This window comes from Chaetomium fimeti (assembly GCF_033439085.1).
Source record: "Chaetomium fimeti strain CBS 168.71 chromosome Unknown B0H64scaffold_1, whole genome shotgun sequence".
NCBI classification, from domain to species: domain Eukaryota; kingdom Fungi; phylum Ascomycota; class Sordariomycetes; order Sordariales; family Chaetomiaceae; genus Chaetomium; species Chaetomium fimeti.
The window spans coordinates 2,539,063-2,558,147 of record NW_026944329.1 but is presented as its reverse complement, the minus strand read 5'-3'; the positions used below and the strand labels follow the sequence as shown (position 1 = coordinate 2,558,147).

Below are 19,085 nucleotides of genomic sequence, written 5' to 3'. Positions count from 1 at the left end.
TGTCACCACCCCATCGCGTGTTTTTCGATACCCTGACAGCCTGACTAGGCCGTCGCCCCGGAGCACTCGGCACGGTTGCGGGCAAGCATGGCAAGGCACTGCGAGGCTTGGGCAAAGCAAACTTTCTCGCAGATGCGGATGGGAGAATCCCCTGTGAACCCACAGCGCTGCCTGCTTCCCATTGGGGGGAGGGGTGACGCAGCTGATGCCAGGCCCGCGCTAATCTCCGCTCCAGGCGCCATGACGCTGCGCACTACGTCATTGCGAGGGCCCCTTGCACCAATCTGGCAGATCTGGAAATGCCCAGCTGTGAAAGCCAGGGCAACTGCCCGCCTCCGCCAAGCAGCATGACCTTGAAAGCTTTCTTTCTTGGTGGCCTGGTGGTGCCATGGTGCGGCGCATTGGGAGGGAGGGAGCAAGAGGTCTCCGTGGTCTCCCATCCGTTCCGTCCCGCTGCAAACTTGACTCGTCTGTTTTTCTGATCCATCCGTCCATTGGAACAACAAAACGTTCATGCATCCCGCAGTTGCTGGCTGCTGCTTCCGGACCCCGCCGAGCAAGGTAACAGGTAAGATAGTCACAGAGTGCAGTATTCGTATCCGTAGTAAGTTTGTTGCCCGAGGTGTCTCGGGCAGCTTCTTCGAGGTTGCCATCCATAGGCTTGTGTGCCTGCGCGGTAGGCTCACCAGGTGACCCATTCGCCATTCCCAGTCCCCCGGAGCTCAGCCAGATTTGCCCGATGATGAAAACGATGATGACAGCGGGTGCCTGAGCAAAAACGAACACGGCGCATTAGGAAGTCCTTTAAGCTATCCCCCGCCTAACTACCACTGATCGGTTACACCCCTCTGCACATCAGTGCCTTGGTTTTGCAGTCATTGAGTTCAACCTTGAGGTACCCGCCACGAGCTCGCCTTTTATTTCCAGCTTGGTCCGGTCTTGAACCTTACCGGCTTTTGGCTTTTGCCCCAAAACCCTGCTCTTTCCCGCATCCGCCCTGTTAAAACCTCCCCATCCGCCGCAATCCCCACCACGCCGGCCTCCTGCCGTACCTATTCAGTTCTAGCACCCCTTTCATTCACCAACATCGTCGTCCATTTCGTGCAGTCGCAAATCGCCCGTCGTTGTCGCCTCGCATCGCCTCTTCCGTTTCCCGAGCATCCAGCGCGCAGCCTCCTCTTCGTCCGAGATCTTCCGGCGTTTTATTCTTTTGGCGGTATTTCACGCCGCTGCGCTGCTCTGCCGATCCCCAGTTTTTCGGCAGCATCCCGTCCGACCCTGCTATATCGAGCGCCCCTCCATCTCTGTCTTAAAAAAACACAGACTAGAATAAAAAAAGAGAACAAGTGGGGGACAAAGGTCGCACACGCCCACCATGTCGACAATACAACAACTTAAAAACTTCATCCGCCATGGTAGGTCTTTCCCCACCCCGCGCTCCAGGCGAGAGCAGGACGTCGGTTGTGCGAGCGCACGGGTCGGCCCTTTGCTGTAGTGGATGTATGGGACCCTTTGGGACGAACGGGAACTGATGTCATGGTCATGGGCACAGGCAAGCAAGCCCGCGTGGCCGACGAACCGCCGCGAGCGAAGAATGACAGCTCACCGTCAAAACAACAACCGGCTCCGAAGAGCACCGCGCCGTCACGAGCCACGGACCCCGAGATCGGCACGTCCACTGCTGCGAAATTCCAGACCACGACCCAATATGAACCCGCGCAACCCCAGGCCATCGACATCAAGACGAAGTCGCAGAAACGCGTCCCCGACGAGAATATCGCAAAGCTCGTAGCTGAGGAGAATGCAAGCAAGAGCAAGTTCCCGCACTACCCGGGTCTCGAGCGCTGGGAGCTCCTCGAGAAGATGGGTGATGGAGCGTTCAGCAACGTCTACCGCGCTCGGGATCGCGAGGGGGACAATGGCGAGGTTGCTATCAAGGTTGTCCGCAAATTCGAGATGAACAGCATGCAGGTATGTGACATTACGGCGCCCATGTTGTTGTCTCGCCTATCTGTTTTCCTCTTTCTGTGCTTGTTTCTTCCTTTCCTTTCTGCCCAGCCGCCCTTTACCGACACCAGGGCCTCTTCTAGGGCAGCAGACATCTTCATCCCGACTTTAAGCCAAAGGCTCCCAGGGCCGCAGAGGTGCGAGGATCCTCCTTTTCTTTGTCCCATCTTGCGTGTGGGTGGCAATCCATCGACGGTGACTACGAGGCAACTCCAAGGCTGTCGGTGGCCTGCTTTTTACCTCCCGAGTCAAGCGCCGGGGATGCTGCGATTGGTCTTTTTTGTTGCCAGACACAAGCGCTAACCGTGGTTATAGAGGGCAAACATCCTGAAGGAGGTGCAAATCATGCGCCAGACCGAACACCCCAACATCATCAGGCTTATCGATTTCGCCGAGTCTCGCCAGTACTACTACATCATCCTCGAGCTTGCGCCAGGCGGTGAATTGTTCCACCAAATTGTGCGCCTGACGTACTTTAGTGAGGATCTGTCACGGCACGTCATCACACAAGTGGCGAACGCCCTGGAGTACCTGCATGAGGAGAGGGGGATCGTGCATCGGTAGGGACTTCCCTGGTCGTGTTGCTCCCATGTACTGACAGGTTTGGCAGTGATATCAAGCCCGAAAATATTCTGTTCAGCCCCATCCCATTCACCCCGGCAAAGAACCCCAAGCCTAAGCAGCCTGGGGACGAAGACAAGGTTGACGAGGGTGAATTCATAAGGGGTGTTGGCGGGGGCGGCATCGGGCAGATCAAGATCGCCGACTTTGGCCTTTCTAAGATCGTCTGGGATAACCAGACCATGACACCGTGCGGCACTGTCGGGTACACAGCACCCGAGATCGTCAAGGATGAACGGTACTCCAAGTCAGTCGACATGTGGGCCATGGGCTGCGTGTTGTATACCTTGCTATGCGGCTTCCCGCCATTTTACGATGAGAGCATCGAGGTGCTTACCGAAAAGGTCGCCAAGGGGCAGTACACGTTCCTCTCGCCATGGTGGGACGACATCAGCAAGTCAGCGCAGGACCTAATCTCGCACCTGCTCTGCGTCGACCCGGAAAAGCGCTACACCATCAGAGAGTTCCTCGCCCACCCTTGGATCCGCGAGTCCGGCCCCACGCCGCGCGACGAGAGGAAGAGCGCCTTTTCGACCGGCGACCAACCCGCGCGCGCCTTCGACATGACCAAGCTCGTCGACGGCGACAAGCGCTACGACTTCCGCTCCCCCGCCGCCATCAACCTGCGCGAGGTCTTCGACGTCGGCTACGCCGTCCACCGCCAAGAGGAGGAGGGCAAGCGCCGCAAACAAGTCGGCGCCAAGGCCGGCGGCCTGTCGCGCCTCGGCGGGCTCAACGAGGACGACGAAGACGAGGAGGAGGACGAGGACGGGGACCAAGAAATGGCCGAGGAGGACGCCGGCGCCAAGGCCGCGGGCTCGACCGCCGCCACCACCCAGCAGCTCGAGCAGAGCATGCGGGACACGCAGATCCGCGACCAGGACCAGCAGCGCGAGCGCGGCCGCGACCGCGAGCGCAAGGCCCACCCCCCGCCCGCTGCGGCTGCCGCTGCTACCGAGCAGCGTGGCTACGGCCAGCACTCGGCCACCGTCGCCGCCGCCGCCCGCCAACAGGTGCGCGAGCGCAACCGCCAGAAGGGCGCCTTTGAGCTGAACCTCGACGGCGCCACCCTGCTTGGTCGTCGTGGTGTTAAGCCCGCTGCTCAGATGGCGTAGGATGCCGGTGCTGAGAAGTTGGGGTGAGGTCGCCGCGGTGTTGGGTTGTGGGTTTGCGGGACGGTTGTTGGGGATGGTTGTTAGGGGGTAGGGTAAGGGGGTAGGGTAAGGGGGGGTAAGCGGGGGGGGGGGGGGGGGGGGGGTTCGGTAACAGCATTGTTTTAGGTATACTCTGCTTCGCCCTTCTTTGGGCATCTTCTTCTTTTTTCGCTTCGCTTGAGCCGGCTACGTTCGCTTTACGCCCATGTCATGTAATTATGCATTGGTTGTTGTCGATGGCTGTGGTTCGTCCATCTTTGTAGGGATCTTCATGGGAGGTGTTGGAGGCATGTTTTAATCTTTGTTTTTGAGTCAGCCTTGAAAGTCTCCTGTCTGTGTGTGTGCTACTGCGGTTAAGAGTCTGTGCAAGAAAGGGGTTCACGAGCGCTTGGTGTGGCCTGGTCGTTGGATTCTGTCGTGTTGTGGTTACTGGCCTTTTGGCTCATCCCCTCCCTGCTCAGGTGGCCCCTGAGGGATCGACCCTAACCCTAGCCCCTGAATTTTGCCCCTGAATTTTACCCCTAAAGGTTGCAGAGTTGTTGTGTGACTGTGTCGGGAGCGGGTGGGAAACCCGCATGGCATGCTTCTTGGACTGGGCTCGCGTTGGTACTTGACTCCTACAGCCAGCTCTCGCTTCGATTAGGATCTTTTCGTCTTGGAGTAATGGTTTCTACTGCTAGCTACAAACCCACGATATTCCATTATCCATCCCATTCCGATGCGCTCATGTTGCCCTAGCCTGAGCAATCACCACATGCAGAAAAGTCCCCAGCGAAACCAGGAGAGCGATCACCTGGCCTGCTGAATTAACCTCATCAACCCCCGAGATATTGTTCACCCGAATCGTCATCTCGACTGCCACAACCGAGAAGATGAAAACAAGGGTCGTGAAGGTCAGACTCGACCGTTTGGTAACCTTTTCAGTTAGCCACTCTGTGTATGACTTTTTCGGCGTGCAGAGTCCGCAAAGCTTCCGGGGTGGATTCCCTAGATAGATACCAATGTACCTGGTCAGTAGTTGACCAAACCACCTTGCATGGCTAAGGTAGGGTAGATTTACGGTCGCGACGAGACTTGCGAAAGAAACGGAGGGCGTCAATGAAAGCACCGATGCTGAGGATCGTGAACAGCACTCGGAATATGGCTTTGAGCGTCCCACTATGTAGTCGTCTGGGTTGCACGAAGGCCCAGATGTACTCCTCGCAAGGTGTTGAGGGGAGAACCTTGATACCCCGCCACCAGAAGTATGCCTGGTATATGATGAAGGCGCGCACCACGAAGAACAAGACGGTTGCGTGCAACTCGCTCACTTCGGGATAATGCTTGATGAGGTCTCGGAGTTCTGGGCGCGGCTACGTCGCGGATCTCAGCACATGCCATAACGACAGTAGTGTAGGTAATAAGACAAAAAACAAGTTTGCTTACCCTTACCATGGGGGTCAACTGCGGGAGTAGCTCTAGGAGCAGGATGACCACCTCCACATCACGGACACATCGGTTCCGGTTCGCGTGGAGGAGAGCTATGAAGTTGGCGAGAATGTAGACAAGTGCGACACCTCGTAGGTAGTGGATTCCCGAGTTCTTGTTCTCGTTGGGCTCTCCAACATCGGCCCGATTCGACCTAGGATCTTGACTCAGGAAGTTGGCGAGGGCGAGGGAGACATACTGGATGTAGAGACCGGTCCGCAGCCCGAGTCCGTAGAGGTCGTTGTTGCCCTCGAAGCCACATACGGGTTGCTGCTCCATTATGGTGTTTGTTTGACGGTCAGTCTACTTTGGATGTTTCGAGGAAAAGTCCGCGTACGGAGAGTTCAGAGCAGACGCCGTGAGTCCTTGACGACCGGTGGGCTTTTATATCGGAGCGATACTGTCTTCACATTCCTCACCTATGCTGGCCGCCTTTGCCAACGGGAATTCGTATCGGCCGGGAGCCGGAGCCTTGTCATTAATTTCCTCAGCTGCCGCTATATGCGCGATGATCATGCATTTTCGTGTCGAGATCCTATTTGACATCCTCTACCTTTCTCGCAGCAGCTGAACAGCACTTACAGCAGCTACAATCAAGTTCAGCCTCGTTAGGAATCCCTATTGGTTTCTGGTGTGTATACATCAAACCGAGCCCCCGAAATTCATGTTGTCCGACAGCAGGCTGTGTATCACACATCGATGCCGACACCCGATACCTACCTGCTTATGTACCTACCGAGGTGGTCATCAATATGCCGGTTAACCCGACAAGGCTGGGCGCTTTCAGGGTGCGGCACCCGCGTCAAATAATTGTGCACTTTTGTGATATGCTTCTGGGTATCCTTGTCAAGCTGAATCAGGCCCCTTGAGCAGTCAGACCTATTTATCTAGTCCTATGCTCGCGCTGTCTTTCAACTTCTTTTCCGCAGAGTTACCCACCCTCCATCATCAGCTCACCGATCCATCTCATCCTCTTCACACGAATAGTTCAAGTCAGCTCTTGTGTCACTATCCAGGAGTCCAGATGGATTCCACCGCACAATGCCTCGTGTCTGCGGCTGACGCCGCCATCCTTACCGAACCCTGCGCCATGGTCAGCGACGCAGACCTCTACGGCATCGGGATCCGACTGGGCTTCTATTTCCAGTGGATAATCACCTTAATAGTGACATACAACGCCTTCGAGTACGAGATGCTCCACCGCACCATCAACATTATCCTACAGGTCGGCGTCTTCTCTGTCATGCTGTTGTATACCAGCACCGGCTCCTTGCGCATTGCCGACGCCGCCGTCGGCTTCTGGCTGCTTTTTGGCTCGCTATCCGCGCTGAGTGGAAACACGTCTACCTACGGGTTGCTCTCCCGCGTCGTGCGGATGGCCTTTTACACTCTGTTGTCGGGCTACATTGCCTGGCTGTGGTTCGGCGGCATCACCCAGCTAGAGGCCCGTCCCGGCAACGGTGTCGATGGGCTCCCCTGCGAGACAGTCGTGTTCTTTGGCCGGGCCACTGCAGAGAACCCAGGCATGCAAGGGCTTGCCCGAGCCGCGGCCATCATCGGCGTCCTGGCCTTCTTTTTCCTGATGGTTAGGCGAATATATGACGCCACGCCGGCGGGGTCGAAGCAGGAGGAAAAGGCACGTCAAGGTGGGGACGATGGGCCGAATGGGTGGCTGGCGCTGTTGTCTGTGACACTGATTATCATCTCCATCGTGGCTATCGAGTATCTGATTCGGGCGAACCAGATGGGAGGCATGGGGGGCCTCTGGCGCGTGGATCAACTCATACCATTTTTGATAGGACTTTTTGGACTCTTGGATACGCTACTGAAGATATTCATCGACACCGATAAGCTACGTAGCCCTGTATGGGATCTGGGATCCTTCAGGCGAAAACTCCCTTCTTAGGTCACCGCTTAGACGGCAAGAATGAGACAAATCAACTCGTCACGAGAGTGGACATATGTACGGAGGAGGTTCGGACGGCATGATCAAACAAAGATCCTAAATTTTGTGTCTCTTGTCAAGCCAACATGGCAATCAATCTTCGATGTTGACTCACACCCCCTTCCGCTTGCAAAGCCAACCTCCCCCGGCCTACTCACCATCATGGCCCACCAAGTACTGGCTGACCCACAACTTTATAAGCTCGATCGACTGCTCCTGAACCTTGACCACCTCCGGGTTGACCTTCATACCGAGGTTGGCCAGTGCCCTCGGGGTGAACGCGTCGTCACCATGCTGGGCATTCTTTATAATGAAGGCGGCGACATTGTCAGACGACTGAAGCGGGCCACCGGGGCGAACCTCGCTGGACATGCTGGTGGCTCTCCAGGGGTCGAATTCGCTTTAAGCAACCACAAGGTCAGCAAAACCCACAACCCGCGGCGGAACGACCCGCCCAAAAGATAAAAAGGGCCCCGAGGCCACTCACCCGCCCGTCCAAATGACCCTCGTCGAGTTCCTCAACCACCCCCCCGTCGCCATATTCAGACTCGCCGGGGTCTTGCCGTTCGAACTACCATACTTCTGCCCATCAACGGGGGGGAAATGCATCTCGCACTGGCGCTGCCAGTAGGCGGCGCCGATGGTGCGGGAGACGATGGAGGGCTCGCCCTCCGGGGCGCCGGTCGCCCACGACGCGAGCGGCTCGTTGCACAGGAACCAGTACCAGGTCCGCCACGGGTTGCCCAGCGTGCGCGCCTCGAAGAAGGGGTTCAGCAGGTCGTGCGTGTTGAGGCACCAGAGCGGGTCGTCTTGGCCCCAGGTGTCCAGGTAGGTGCATGCTGTTGTGGGGGTGAGGTTGTTAGGTTTGGGGGTTTTCATGCGTGGAGTGGGGGGTTGTGATAGAAGAAGTCAGTCAGGCTTACTTGAGTCACGGAAGTTCATTCTGAAATAAGCGGCGTAGTTGCCGACCGCAGCGGAAATAGTACCGAGGAGCTCGTGCTCTTCGGGATCAGCGGGACCAACAATGGCGTCGCACATCTCGAGAACATCACGGTAACCTCCTGTCTCTTGCCAGTACCGGAATGGAGTAGCAATGGCACTGGGCAGGGTATGTCAGCATTAAAGTGAGGAACATCAATGTGCTAGGAAGACTACTCACTAGGCAAAGTCGTCATCAGCAATGGGGAAAGTGGCGCCAAAATACTGCTTCACCGCGTCCACTTTGGCCACGTCCTGAGGTGACTCGAGCAAGAACTTGTCAACAAAGTCGGCGACTTCAGTAAGAGCGAGACTGCAGCTCGTGTCATTGCGGTAGGCATCAATCCCCTTTCTGATAGTATCGTAGTAGTACCAGTTCTCAGTGTTGGCTTCGACGGTGGCGCTGCTGAGATGAAAGGCGTGAAAGACGCCAGGATGGAAATGCTCGATCCAGCCGCCCAGTGTTGCCGCATAGGATGCTCCCCAGTACACCCAGGGCTATGTTTCGGTCAGTCGTACGTTTCTACTTTTCCGGCTGTTTAAACTTGCCGTCTTGGAGGCCACACTGGTCTGCTCCTTGTCGAATGGGAACACAACGTTCTTGGCAAAGTTGACAATGTCTTCAGCCGCCTGATCCATGCTGAGGTACTGGAGGGTGCGGGAATCAAATCCATCGTATGGGGAGGATCCGCCGAAATATCGATCTGGGGCTGGACTTAGCAGACGCGAGCTGTCTCAAGCGGTTGATACTGTACGGACGCTCAATCACAACCGCCGCTGCCCCGAGAATCTCAGCGTACGTGCCGGACATGGTCGTGTTGCTCAAGTACGAGTATCCGTACCCGGAGTTGATGGCTGATGTAATGGGCATCTCCCCTGGCGTCATCAAAACAACCTGCCGGGGGACTTTAGTGAATGACCGAAGAAGAGGGATGGTGAGATAAAGTTACCGGGGATCCTGGAACCCACCACTGAGGGTTGACACAGTACAGCTGCTGCCATGTTCCACGGCTCATGTTCTTGTGGTCTAGCGGCTGTGGGAACCATTCACAACTGGCACTGGGGCCGGCAGCACGGATGACAGCCTGGGCAGACTCGGAGGTGATATCCTGGACACCTCTCAGTGCTGCCCTGGGTGCGATCCAAGGCGCAAGCGGCAACACTGCACCGGCTGGGATTTTCATGGCGGACAACTTGTCGCAGGAACGGTCCCTGTATTTTTGTAGCGACTCGGTATGAGAGGTGATGGCTTTGGAAAGAAAGCCCACACCATGAGAACCATTATCTGACCCGCAGACACAACAAGGTCGGCATATTTATTATCAGCCAAAGCTGGAGTTACAGCAACGGCACATTCTCAAGTACCGAGCGAAGGGATCATTGTGGGGAACTAGTGTAACGGTACGGGTGAAGGGGCTGGGTAAGTTAGTAGGTCATATGGGGAGGTCTTCTAGCACGGAGCACTCTCCATGGCTTGGTTGATTGGGTCTGGGTTGAGCTGGGTTGATAGCTGTGGCCTGTCCATGACCAGGGTTCTAACAACATGTCAATGGTCGATCTGCATCAAAACTAGGTATCGACAACGGACACTCTCTCAATCACGACACGGTCAACTCGTTCTAGAACGGCTCCCATGCGAACATCTTCCCTGCAAACGCTGATCCGGGACGTGGTCGTGCACGAGACGGGTGAGTTGGGGACCCGGTTCGCCCGGCTAAAGCTGCCACCCGTTGATGACGCCCGAGCAGCTATTGCCGTAAATTTAAGTTGCAATATCTGAATCATAACGGGCGCATCTTATACCAAAAAGCGGCTGTGGCTTGACGCGTCAAAGGGAAAGGTAATCTAAACCATGGAGCGGACTCAGAAGAAGCGCGTCTGGCCCGGCAGATGCATGCGCTCGACCAGATTGCGACCCTGGTAATGTTGGGGAAGTGGTATTCGGGAACGCAAAGAAGGGCCGGGGAAGGGGTTGCTTGCGCGGGGAAGCGTGGTTTGAGTCGATGAGATGAGCAAGTTGGAGGGGCATGGCGCAGGCGGTCAGCGTATAAATACCACGGACGGGGCTAGTCCTGTCGAAGCCAAGACTTTCCCTTTCTTTTTAAGTTGCTGGCAGACATGAAAAGAGTTTTGGCCGGACTTTCTCTCCCCGTCGCTCCTTAGGTACCTATTCAGGCTTCTCCAAAGTTGGGGGTGAGTTCACGTCACCGGGAGGAACAGGGGGGAGGGGGGGTTTCGACAATTTGAGTCTCGGAAAAGAATGAATAGGTATAAACCAAACAATGATTGTTTAGGTACATATCTACCTCGGTACCCAACATAGAAAATCAAGTTGTAAGAGAGATACCGAATGACTGGAAACCGACGAAGCTTGGCCAACTGTATTACCCAGGTAATAGAGTCAAAACATGCTATAACCTGCCTAAGCAAGAATATCGTCTTTTAGCACTCCGCAGTGATAGGGAATAGCTGTAAGTGACCTATGCATAAAGCCCCTGCTACCTAGGTACTTAGGTACTGGAGGTAGTTAAGAGGGATAGGGATGACATTGTTCCACTATCATGGACCGAGTCGTACTTTTTGCGCCCATGGTTTGCATCTTACTTCACAACCGAAAAGCCTGCGACATGGGCGATTACCTGATGCCGGCCCCGGTGAGCCTTACTCACCCGGGAGCATTCTCGTTCGGTGCCGATATTCGACGGGATACTACTCTGCCTTTCGATAGCAGATGCGCACGTGGGGGTCGAGGTGTGTTTACCATTGAGAAGATTCAGCATCCGCGCTATAAGATCGTGATCAACAATAAAAGACCCATGTGGGTGTCGACATTCCCCGAATCAGTGTTGTAGCCCGCACTAAGAAGCGCCGCAAAATGGCGCAATACTGCGGATCTCACCCGGATGGCTCAACCCCCTGGGACCTGAAGTTGCGTCAACTGGTTACCCGCGGGATGTGCTACGGTTTAGCTGCGCCAAGATGACCAAAGAGGCAGGTTCTTGGACAAGCTGAAAGGATGTCACATCGCATCGGGCATAGGCAAGCAGGTGTGCCGGGCTTCATGTTATTGTCAATTACTACTGCAGCTTGCGCCATTGCTTGCTTACCTAGCATCCGGGAACCTGGTTTCCGAGACAGTGATGGGTTCACATTCGCCATGGCAGCAATAGCTTAAATGCGTTGATCATCCTCCCGCTTCACCACTGCCGGGAACAGACGGGTTCCTGCGTCTTGGGTTTGGGACTCAGCCGGCACTTTATTATCGAAGTCACTTGACCTCTTCTTTAACAAGATGAAGCTATCCCTTCTCACGTTGGCCACTGCCGCCACAGTCGTCAACGCCGCGTACCCTGGGGACATTGTCTACTACTGGTACCATACCCCTTCCTTCACTCCACATGCTGATAACCCCCTGCTTACGTTCAACAAGGGTCGACCAGTCGGCAACTTTTGTTAACGGGACCGTCATCGGGGGCTTGCAGTCGCCTCCTTCAGCATGGTATCAGGCCATTGTGCAGGCGGCAGTGTACCAAGCTGCGGTGAAGTCGAAGAACGAAAGCCTTGAGTTCCAGCAGCTGGCTGTCTCTCACGCAGCCCACAATTCCGCCCTCTGGGTCTTCCACGGAAGCCGCCTTTACAATGCAGTCGATGCTTCCCTGCGGGCCATCATCCCAGCCATTGGACTGGACCCCAACTCCAAGAAAGGCAAAGAGGCAGTTCAAACCGGCCAGAAGGCGGCAGCTGCGGTTGCCCAAGCCCGCGCCGAGGACGGGATCACCAACTTCCTCGACTTCACCTACGGCCCCAAGGAACCTGGCGTCTACCAGCAGAGCCCCGGTGCCAACCCCTTCCCCGACACCCCGCAGGCCCAGTTTGTGAGACCGTTCGCCGGCCTGGGCGACATCACGCGCTTCCGGCCCCCTCCGCCGCCCCCGACCGACTCGAAGCAATACGAGGAGGAGCTCCTGTACGTGAAAGAACAAGGCTCGCTCGACTCGAGCGCCAGGTCCGAGTACGACACCGACACGGCCTACTTCTGGCGCGAATCCTCCATTACGTGAGTCCATACCACCTTGTGACCAACCCCTTAATTAGTCACTAACCATCACCTCAAGCGTATGGAACCGTTTCGCAGGCGCTCTCGTCGGTGACAAGTTCACAACCAAGGTCCTCGACTCAGCCAAGTTCTACGCCCAGCTCAACTACGCGCTCGCCAACGCGGGCATCGCCTCCTGGGACTCCAAGTTTGTCCCCCCCCCCCCCCCCTCCCCTCCTCTTACCCCTTACCTCTTCCTAGCCATCCCGCCCCTACCCCCCTCCCCTCCCTTTTCCCCAACCCCCATCCATCCATCCACCCACCCACCACCACTAACCCCCCTCCCCACCACCACAGATACACGCACCTCGGCTGGCGGCCCATCACCGCAATCCACCACCCCACGCCCTGGGTCTCCTCCGGGCGGGACATCTCGGACCCGTCCTGGACGCCCCTTTTACGGCCCACACCCAGCCACCCGGACTATGTCTCAACACACTCCACCTTCGGCGGCGCCGCATCCGCCGTGCTGCAGGCGTGGAACGGCGGCAGCGACGAGCTCGCCGCGCCGGGGGTGACGGTCAGCAGCAACGTCACGCTGGACGCGCGCGGGGTGATCGAGCGGACGTATACGAGTCTGAGGGAGGCGGCGGAGGAGAATTCGGCGAGTCGCGTGTTTGGCGGGGTGAGCTTTTTATTTTCTTGGTTGTGTTGTGAGTGAGTTCTGTTAGGGTGGGGTGCTGACTTTGAGGTGCTGCAGATTCACTTTACTTTTGCGGGGGTGGAGGGTGTGGCGTTGGGGCAGAGGGTGGCGAAGGAGACGCTGAAGCAGTTTGATGCTAATTGGGATAAGTTCTGAGTGCGTAGTGCGTAATGGGGTGGTGCTTGTTAATCGACTGCTGAGGCTGTGGCCGGGATGGTGGGAACCTGGCGCGAACGACAGTGTAGGAGGGTAATGTCAATGGTATCCGCGAGAGTGTACCCCTCGATGTCCTCTTCAATGCAATGTAGCATAAATCCTCTCGCTCTAACTGGTGAAACATACAAACGGATCGCTTTTATCTTGTCTATGCCCAACCGAACCCCCTTCTAAGGCGCACCACCACGCCCGCCAGTGGCGCCCACGGCCAGCGCAGCCAACACCTCAGGCTTCAACTCGGGCAGCGCCCTGCCCCTCCCGCTCGGGCGCCCAACGAACTTGATCTCGGCCAGATACGCTAGATACCTACCCACGTCCTCCCTGCTGACGCTGTGACCCGTGCTGTCGTCAACGCCGGTCCAGCGGTCCGCATCGGCCTTGAGGATGGCCACGGCGTTCCTGTCGTCCATCTCGGGGGCGCGGGTGTTGGCGGGCAGGTCGTTCATGCAGAAGTGGTACAACGGCATGAGAGCGTGCTGCTCCTGGTCCTTCTCGAGCGCGCCGGCCGACACGAACTTCTCGAGCTCCTCCTTCCACGCGGCGTACGTCACCTCGGGCGTCGTGTAGCCGTAGAACTCGAGGATGGAGAGGTACTCGCTCATGCGCAGGCGCGGGTGGGCCGTGACGTGGACGACGTGGACGCCGCCCGGCAGCGCGTTGAGTGCGGACGCGACCACGACGCGCGCGACGTGGTTGACCGGGACGGCGTTGACCGTATTGATGATGTGCGGCCGCGAAGACAGCTGGATGCAGCCCTTGAGCATGCGAATCAAGAAGTCGTCAACGTTGCAGACACCGGTTTCAGAGTCGCCCAAGATGTAGCCGGGTCTGACGACCGACCCGAGAAGGCCGCGCTTACCGGCCTCCCGGACGAGCTGTTCCGATACCCACTTGGTCTGGCCGTAACCGGTGCCAAGCCCGGACCGGCTCCCACTCATGTCGTCTTCCTCCATAATGGCGCCCTGACCAGTGCTGGTTTGCTGGTCGGATAAGTGGATGTAGTAGTCGGTATCCAGGACGCTAGTCGAGCTGACGAAGGAGAAGGCTTTCGGCTTCCCTTCGTTACACAGGCGCATGGCATCGACGGTGGAGAGAACGTTTGCGGCCATCATGTCCTGGTATCGCTTGACCCAGTGGACGGTGGCGCCATTATGAATCACGACGTCGGCCTCTTGCGCGAGACTTTGCCAAGTGGCATCGTCGATACCCAACTGGGGCTTGGACAGATCACCCACAACAGCGCTGAGCCTCCCTACCCACTCCTCTTTCCACAAGCCATAGCCCTGGAGAGACCTTTGGAGGCGGGCAAGAGCCGCGGACGGCTCCTTGACACCGCGGACGTGCGCAATAAGCTTAACATTCCGCGCCGTCCGCTCAAGAACGTCGCGTACAAGATAGGAACCCAAGAAACCAGTCGCACCGGTAAGGAAGATGGTCAGCTGCTCAGCCGAAGCGAGGGCTTCACCGTCGGCGGACTGGTACTTTTCAGGTAGCTGGTGCAGCAACTCGTCCAAGGACTTGGCGTAGGCAGCCTCCCCAGCTTCGGGACCAACAGTGGTGGTGTCGTTGTTCCGAATCCTGTCGACCTGGGCACTGAAGCCAGCCAGGCTGGGGTGCTCATAGAGCGTATTGATCGGGACATCGGTGCCCAAGCTCTTGCGAACAGTCAAGAGGAACTGTTGAGCTAGCAGGCTGTGTCCGCCGAGATCGAAGAACCCATTCTCCCTCTGGATGGTCTTCGGGTTCAACCCGCGGATGACATCAGCCCACAGCTGGGCCACGGTCCGCTCGGTTTCGGTAAGAGACTCCCAGCTCTTCAAGTCCTCCTCTGACGCATCCTCGACACGCTCAGCAACGTCGGGGAAGGGGAGGTTAGGCTTGTCAATCTTTCCGTTGGGGTTGAGGGGCAACTTGTTGAGGACAATGTAGATGGTGGGCACGGCGTAGGTCGGCAACCGGGTCTTCAAGTGGTCGCGCACCTCGGTCTGCATCCTCCTGTACTTCTTCAGGAAGACTGTGACTGACCCCATTTCGACACCTTCATCCTCAACATCGGCCAGCCCGCGGTCATGGAGCCAGCGCTGCCATTCCCTGTCTTCGGGAACGACGTAGCTGACGAGGGTGGGTTCCTCGTTACGATCTCTCCGGACCAGGGTCTTGCAGTCGCGGATGAGAGGGTTCTGGCTTAGATTGCTGTCGATATCGTTCAGCTCGATGCGGAAGCCGCGAATCTTGACCTGGTCGTCGGCACGGCCGACGCATTCCACATCCCCGGACTCGAGATAGCGCCCGAGGTCTCCTGTTCGGTACATCCTATCCCTAGGCCCCTTGTAATAGCGCCGCCACGACTCGTCCTTGCTGGTCTTGAGATCCGCGTCGACCCACTTCTGGTTGTCGACGAACCAATTCATAAGGAATTTCTGTTCGTTCAACGCTTGGTCTCCCAGATAACCGCTAAGATGGTATTTGTCAGCAGCTGGTAGCAACTAAATGGTACTCAAGACTCACTCGGCAAGACCGGCGGCCCGGACAAAGATCTCGCCCACCTCGCCCACCTTGCACATTTCAGTTCGGTTCTCCCGGTTGACGACAAGCAGCTGGACGTTCTGCATTCCCTTTCCAGCAGGAACAGTGTCCTTGAGCTTGTCCAAGTAGTCGGGTTCCCTTGTCCGGCTCGGGATTTCGTAGTAGCTGACAGCTCTCTGTGTCTCGGTTGTGCCATACATGTTGATGATGTTGGCGTTGGCGGCCAAGCGACGGAGAGCGCGGCAATCTCTTGTGGTCAGCACGTCGCCCACGAAGAAGACATGCTCCAGGCTGGGAAACTCTGCCGAGGCGCCGCCCACCAGGATTTGACCCATGGCTGGTGTGAGGTGGGTGACGGTCGGCTTGTGCTCCCTCATCCATTCGGCAAGCTTCTCGTGCTGGATATCCTCCCTGGAGGGTACTAGTAGCTGCGCGCCGAGGAACAAGGGTGTGAAGATGTCGCGCTGCACGGGATCATGCGCAATTCCGGACAAGAGGGTATATCTACTCTCCGAAGAGAGACTGAATCGCTCGGACATCCAGCCGAAGTACTTGACCAAGCTGAAGTGGCGACCCAGCACACCCTTGGGGCGCCCTTCGCTGCCAGATGTGAAGGAGAGTGTGGGATTCGAGTCGGGGCCAACAATGACGTCGGGAGGGGAGGATGCGAGTTGCCTCACGCTCGCAAAGATGTCCTGGCCGTCAACTTCGCCGCCGTAGAGCACACCATCATCCCGGAGCCTGAGGTCGGGAACGTCGGTCTTGAGTGGTAGCTCGTCGTCGATGTACTTCTGAACCAAGGGTGCCAGGGGCCCGTTCTCGTCGGTGGCCCGTCCGATCCTCAGCAGCGCGCGGGGCTGGGAGACTTCAAGGTAGATCTGCTGCCTTGCTGGAGGGTAGGCGGGATCGAGGACGGTCATTGTCGCGCCGGAAGCCTTTAACATTGGGCCGAGAGGTTAGAAGTCTCGACTCATGGCATGTGTATCCGTACAGAGGACCAGAAGACTATACCAGAATACCCATAAGGGCCACCACCAGGTCGACGGAGCGGTGGGCCCAGATCATGACTACGTCCCCATTGGTGACGCCGGCATTGTGCAGATACCATGCCAAGGTGTTGGCAGCCTCGTATATTTGACGGTAGGTAAAACTTCTCTCGGGGGTGGTGGACGACTTGGTCTCGATGACACAGGGACGTTCGGGGTGCGCCTCGGCTTGGGTCTTGAAATGTTCCTGAATCGAGCCGACATAGCCCGACCAGTCGAGGTCGACGGTGGGGTCTGGTAGTTGGGTCATTGTCGAGTAGGGGTGATGGGGTCGAGTATTATTGGATTGTCGGTCGTGGGAAAGAAGGAACTCGTCGTACCCGACGTAATCCACGGGACTCGGGCTGCCTTATACCCAATTTGTTGCACGACGAAATTTCTCTGCTGAGGTGACTCAATGCAATGGCGGGACAGTGGACAACAGGGGCCAAGCTCCGACAACGGGGAGATAAATTTCAGTGGGTCTGAATGCCCCTCCCCCGCACTCCCCCACCACCCTGTCAGTCGCTGGGCTGCCCGTGCATCACTCGGGCTGCAGTGGCAGGTCAGGTCTCGCTGCGTGAGCAGTCTAGACTCGCCTCTTCCAGTTTTGCTCACATTTCCCCAGGACGGCGGCGGGAGACGGGCAACGACGATATGATGATCAAGGCAATGACAACGGTTGATTCTAGATCTGCTCCGTAACTATCCAGGCAAATTCAACCCGACCATTCTCAATTTCCACGAGTGGCGTCATTGCTGCAGTCCGCAGATGCTTTATTTCAGCCACCTGTTACTCCGACTGGTGCTTTGCTTCACCGCAACTTACGAATCACGCCTCGAACGGACAAGGTTGGGCTATCACGGCTATCAACACACGAGGAGTTTCGAGTCATCACAGTGCCCAACTCTTTAGCCAAGAAAAGAACTTTACAATATACGGGGCTTCAATTCAAGTACAAGGCAGGCATTGGATTATATTTCATATTTGATGGGTCGTAGGAATATTCCAGAGGGGCCATTAAAAGGCATTGTAATGTTTGTTACTCCTTCGTTTTGGCTGGGAAAACGACCCGTTCGGAGTCATGGAGGTCACGTACTTTACGGCACCACCAACATATCCTTCAGTGGGTGCAAAGCGTCCTCCATAGCCTTCTTCTGCTCGTCAGACATGGAGATGCCGAGAAGATCGTGGCGATAAAGGAAGTCGAGCATAACCAAACCGGCCTCAGGGGTAAACTTTCCCGATAACAGTGCGTCCCGTACCTCCTTCGGCGTCATCCACTCCGGCGTTCCCTCGGGCGTTCTTCCCTGAAGCGAGATTTCCTCCTCAGCCCTAAAGTCCCAGCCCGGAACAACCTTGCAATCGAATACGTGGGTGATACCGAGGTGTGGTAGCCCAGCGACCCCAGTCCCTATAGTCCTGTCTTGAAGATGGCGAAACGAGACGAATCCGGCCCGACGGTAACTGAGCACGTCCACTCCCTCATCATCATTGTATACAAGCTCGCCTGCCTTGCGGAGTTCGTCTTCAAGTCCGTCCGCCTCATGCGCGACAAGATACTCTGCCTCGCACAGCGTGCTTAAGCATTCCACCTCGCCCGCCATCTTGCGTACTAAGACACAAACATCGCCGTCCTCTGTCTCGGAATAGACGCTGGTGGCATGCCTATCAGTGACCACGCCAAGAATATGAGCGAGGTTGGCTGGCACTCTGTATTCCTCCTGCGGAACCCCGTTCCGTAACCTGAAATTCCAAGCATCACAGAACTGATCAAGGTCGCCAAACGGCTTCCCGGGGAGGTTCCTGATCACACACAGGATTTGGGACAGGGTGTCGTTCACCTTCGTTACTTTATGACAGAACCTAGCCCGCAACGCGATTGTGTTCCCCGCGGAAAACATAAAGTACTCGGATAGCTGGGGGTCGGCCTCGAATTGCGCGACGACCTCCGGCAACATGACCCCAAATGGTTTCGAGAATATAACGGGAACCATCTGCTCATCCTCACCCTTGACGACGATCCCAAACGGGTTCTCCAATGCGAAGTTCCATACCTTGTCAGCCACTCCTGCTTGAGAGTACATGTCAGCCTTCTTGATAACATTCATCAGTTTGTCCACCATGAGTTCGTCAGTTGAGGACCCCATCCTAATTACTTGTTAGATCGTGGCGTGCGTGGTGGGTACTGCTGCGAGATTTTAAGCCGTGCCGATAAAGTATTGTTGTCAAGAGTGGTGAGCTGCTTGGTTGTATGACTCCCATTTCTCGATTCCGCCTCGCTACCGTAGTTTATATCCTAGAGGCGCCCATTCCGGTTTAAGTGTGTCGAATTTGCACAGCCGAACAGAGCCTACCAACATGGAGAACAACAGCATTGATACCGTATGGTAAACCACATCTTGA

The 19,085-nt window shown here is 56.6% G+C and overlaps 8 protein-coding genes across 8 annotated transcripts; 4 read left to right on the top strand and 4 right to left on the bottom strand.

The window, feature by feature from the left end:
* Positions 1-1,040: 1,040 nt before the first annotated feature.
* Positions 1,041-3,844, top strand: B0H64DRAFT_19519 (kinase-like domain-containing protein). The gene is made up of 4 exons (XM_062799154.1): positions 1,041-1,415; positions 1,553-1,971; positions 2,323-2,567; positions 2,618-3,844. Exons 1-4 carry the CDS (start codon positions 1,376-1,378, stop codon positions 3,741-3,743), a joined length of 1,830 nt encoding a protein of 609 aa, XP_062664124.1. The 5' UTR covers positions 1,041-1,375; the 3' UTR covers positions 3,744-3,844.
* A 978-nt stretch (positions 3,845-4,822) lies between these two features.
* B0H64DRAFT_437766 (uncharacterized protein) lies at positions 4,823-5,528 on the bottom strand (the record flags this gene model as incomplete). Its single annotated transcript, XM_062806291.1, has 2 exons — positions 4,823-5,134; positions 5,208-5,528. 2 exons carry the CDS (start codon positions 5,526-5,528, stop codon positions 4,823-4,825), a joined length of 633 nt encoding a protein of 210 aa, XP_062664123.1.
* Positions 5,529-6,273: 745 nt separating this feature from the next.
* On the top strand, positions 6,274-7,155 carry B0H64DRAFT_369846 (uncharacterized protein; the record flags this gene model as incomplete). Its single annotated transcript, XM_062802060.1, has 1 exon — positions 6,274-7,155. One exon carries the CDS (start codon positions 6,274-6,276, stop codon positions 7,153-7,155), a length of 882 nt encoding a protein of 293 aa, XP_062664122.1.
* Positions 7,156-7,262: 107 nt separating this feature from the next.
* Positions 7,263-9,356, bottom strand: B0H64DRAFT_448929 (peptidase S28; the record flags this gene model as incomplete). The annotated part of the gene is made up of 7 exons (XM_062807066.1): positions 7,263-7,594; positions 7,682-8,033; positions 8,118-8,293; positions 8,354-8,670; positions 8,722-8,876; positions 8,932-9,067; positions 9,138-9,356. 7 exons carry the CDS (start codon positions 9,354-9,356, stop codon positions 7,345-7,347), a joined length of 1,605 nt encoding a protein of 534 aa, XP_062664121.1. The 3' UTR covers positions 7,263-7,344.
* Positions 9,357-10,385: 1,029 nt separating this feature from the next.
* Positions 10,386-11,120, top strand: B0H64DRAFT_381306 (uncharacterized protein). The gene has a single exon (XM_062802793.1). The coding sequence runs from the start codon at positions 10,734-10,736 to the stop codon at positions 11,022-11,024; it is 291 nt and encodes a 96-aa protein (XP_062664120.1). The 5' UTR covers positions 10,386-10,733; the 3' UTR covers positions 11,025-11,120.
* A 114-nt stretch (positions 11,121-11,234) lies between these two features.
* B0H64DRAFT_381304 (phosphatidic acid phosphatase type 2/haloperoxidase) lies at positions 11,235-13,197 on the top strand. The gene is made up of 5 exons (XM_062802792.1): positions 11,235-11,544; positions 11,603-12,229; positions 12,288-12,416; positions 12,566-12,893; positions 12,969-13,197. The coding sequence occupies exons 1-5, from the start codon at positions 11,465-11,467 to the stop codon at positions 13,065-13,067; spliced, it is 1,263 nt and encodes a 420-aa protein (XP_062664119.1). The 5' UTR covers positions 11,235-11,464; the 3' UTR covers positions 13,068-13,197.
* A 1-nt stretch (position 13,198) lies between these two features.
* Positions 13,199-17,094, bottom strand: B0H64DRAFT_470678 (uncharacterized protein). The gene is made up of 3 exons (XM_062807844.1): positions 16,665-17,094; positions 15,636-16,588; positions 13,199-15,581 (listed from the first exon to the last, which is right to left on the bottom strand). The coding sequence occupies exons 1-3, from the start codon at positions 16,947-16,949 to the stop codon at positions 13,298-13,300; spliced, it is 3,522 nt and encodes a 1,173-aa protein (XP_062664118.1). The 5' UTR covers positions 16,950-17,094; the 3' UTR covers positions 13,199-13,297.
* A 190-nt stretch (positions 17,095-17,284) lies between these two features.
* On the bottom strand, positions 17,285-18,877 carry B0H64DRAFT_470677 (uncharacterized protein). Its single transcript, XM_062807843.1, has one exon. It carries the CDS (start codon positions 18,827-18,829, stop codon positions 17,780-17,782), a length of 1,050 nt encoding a protein of 349 aa, XP_062664117.1. The 5' UTR covers positions 18,830-18,877; the 3' UTR covers positions 17,285-17,779.
* Between the last annotated feature and the right edge of the window lie 208 nt (positions 18,878-19,085).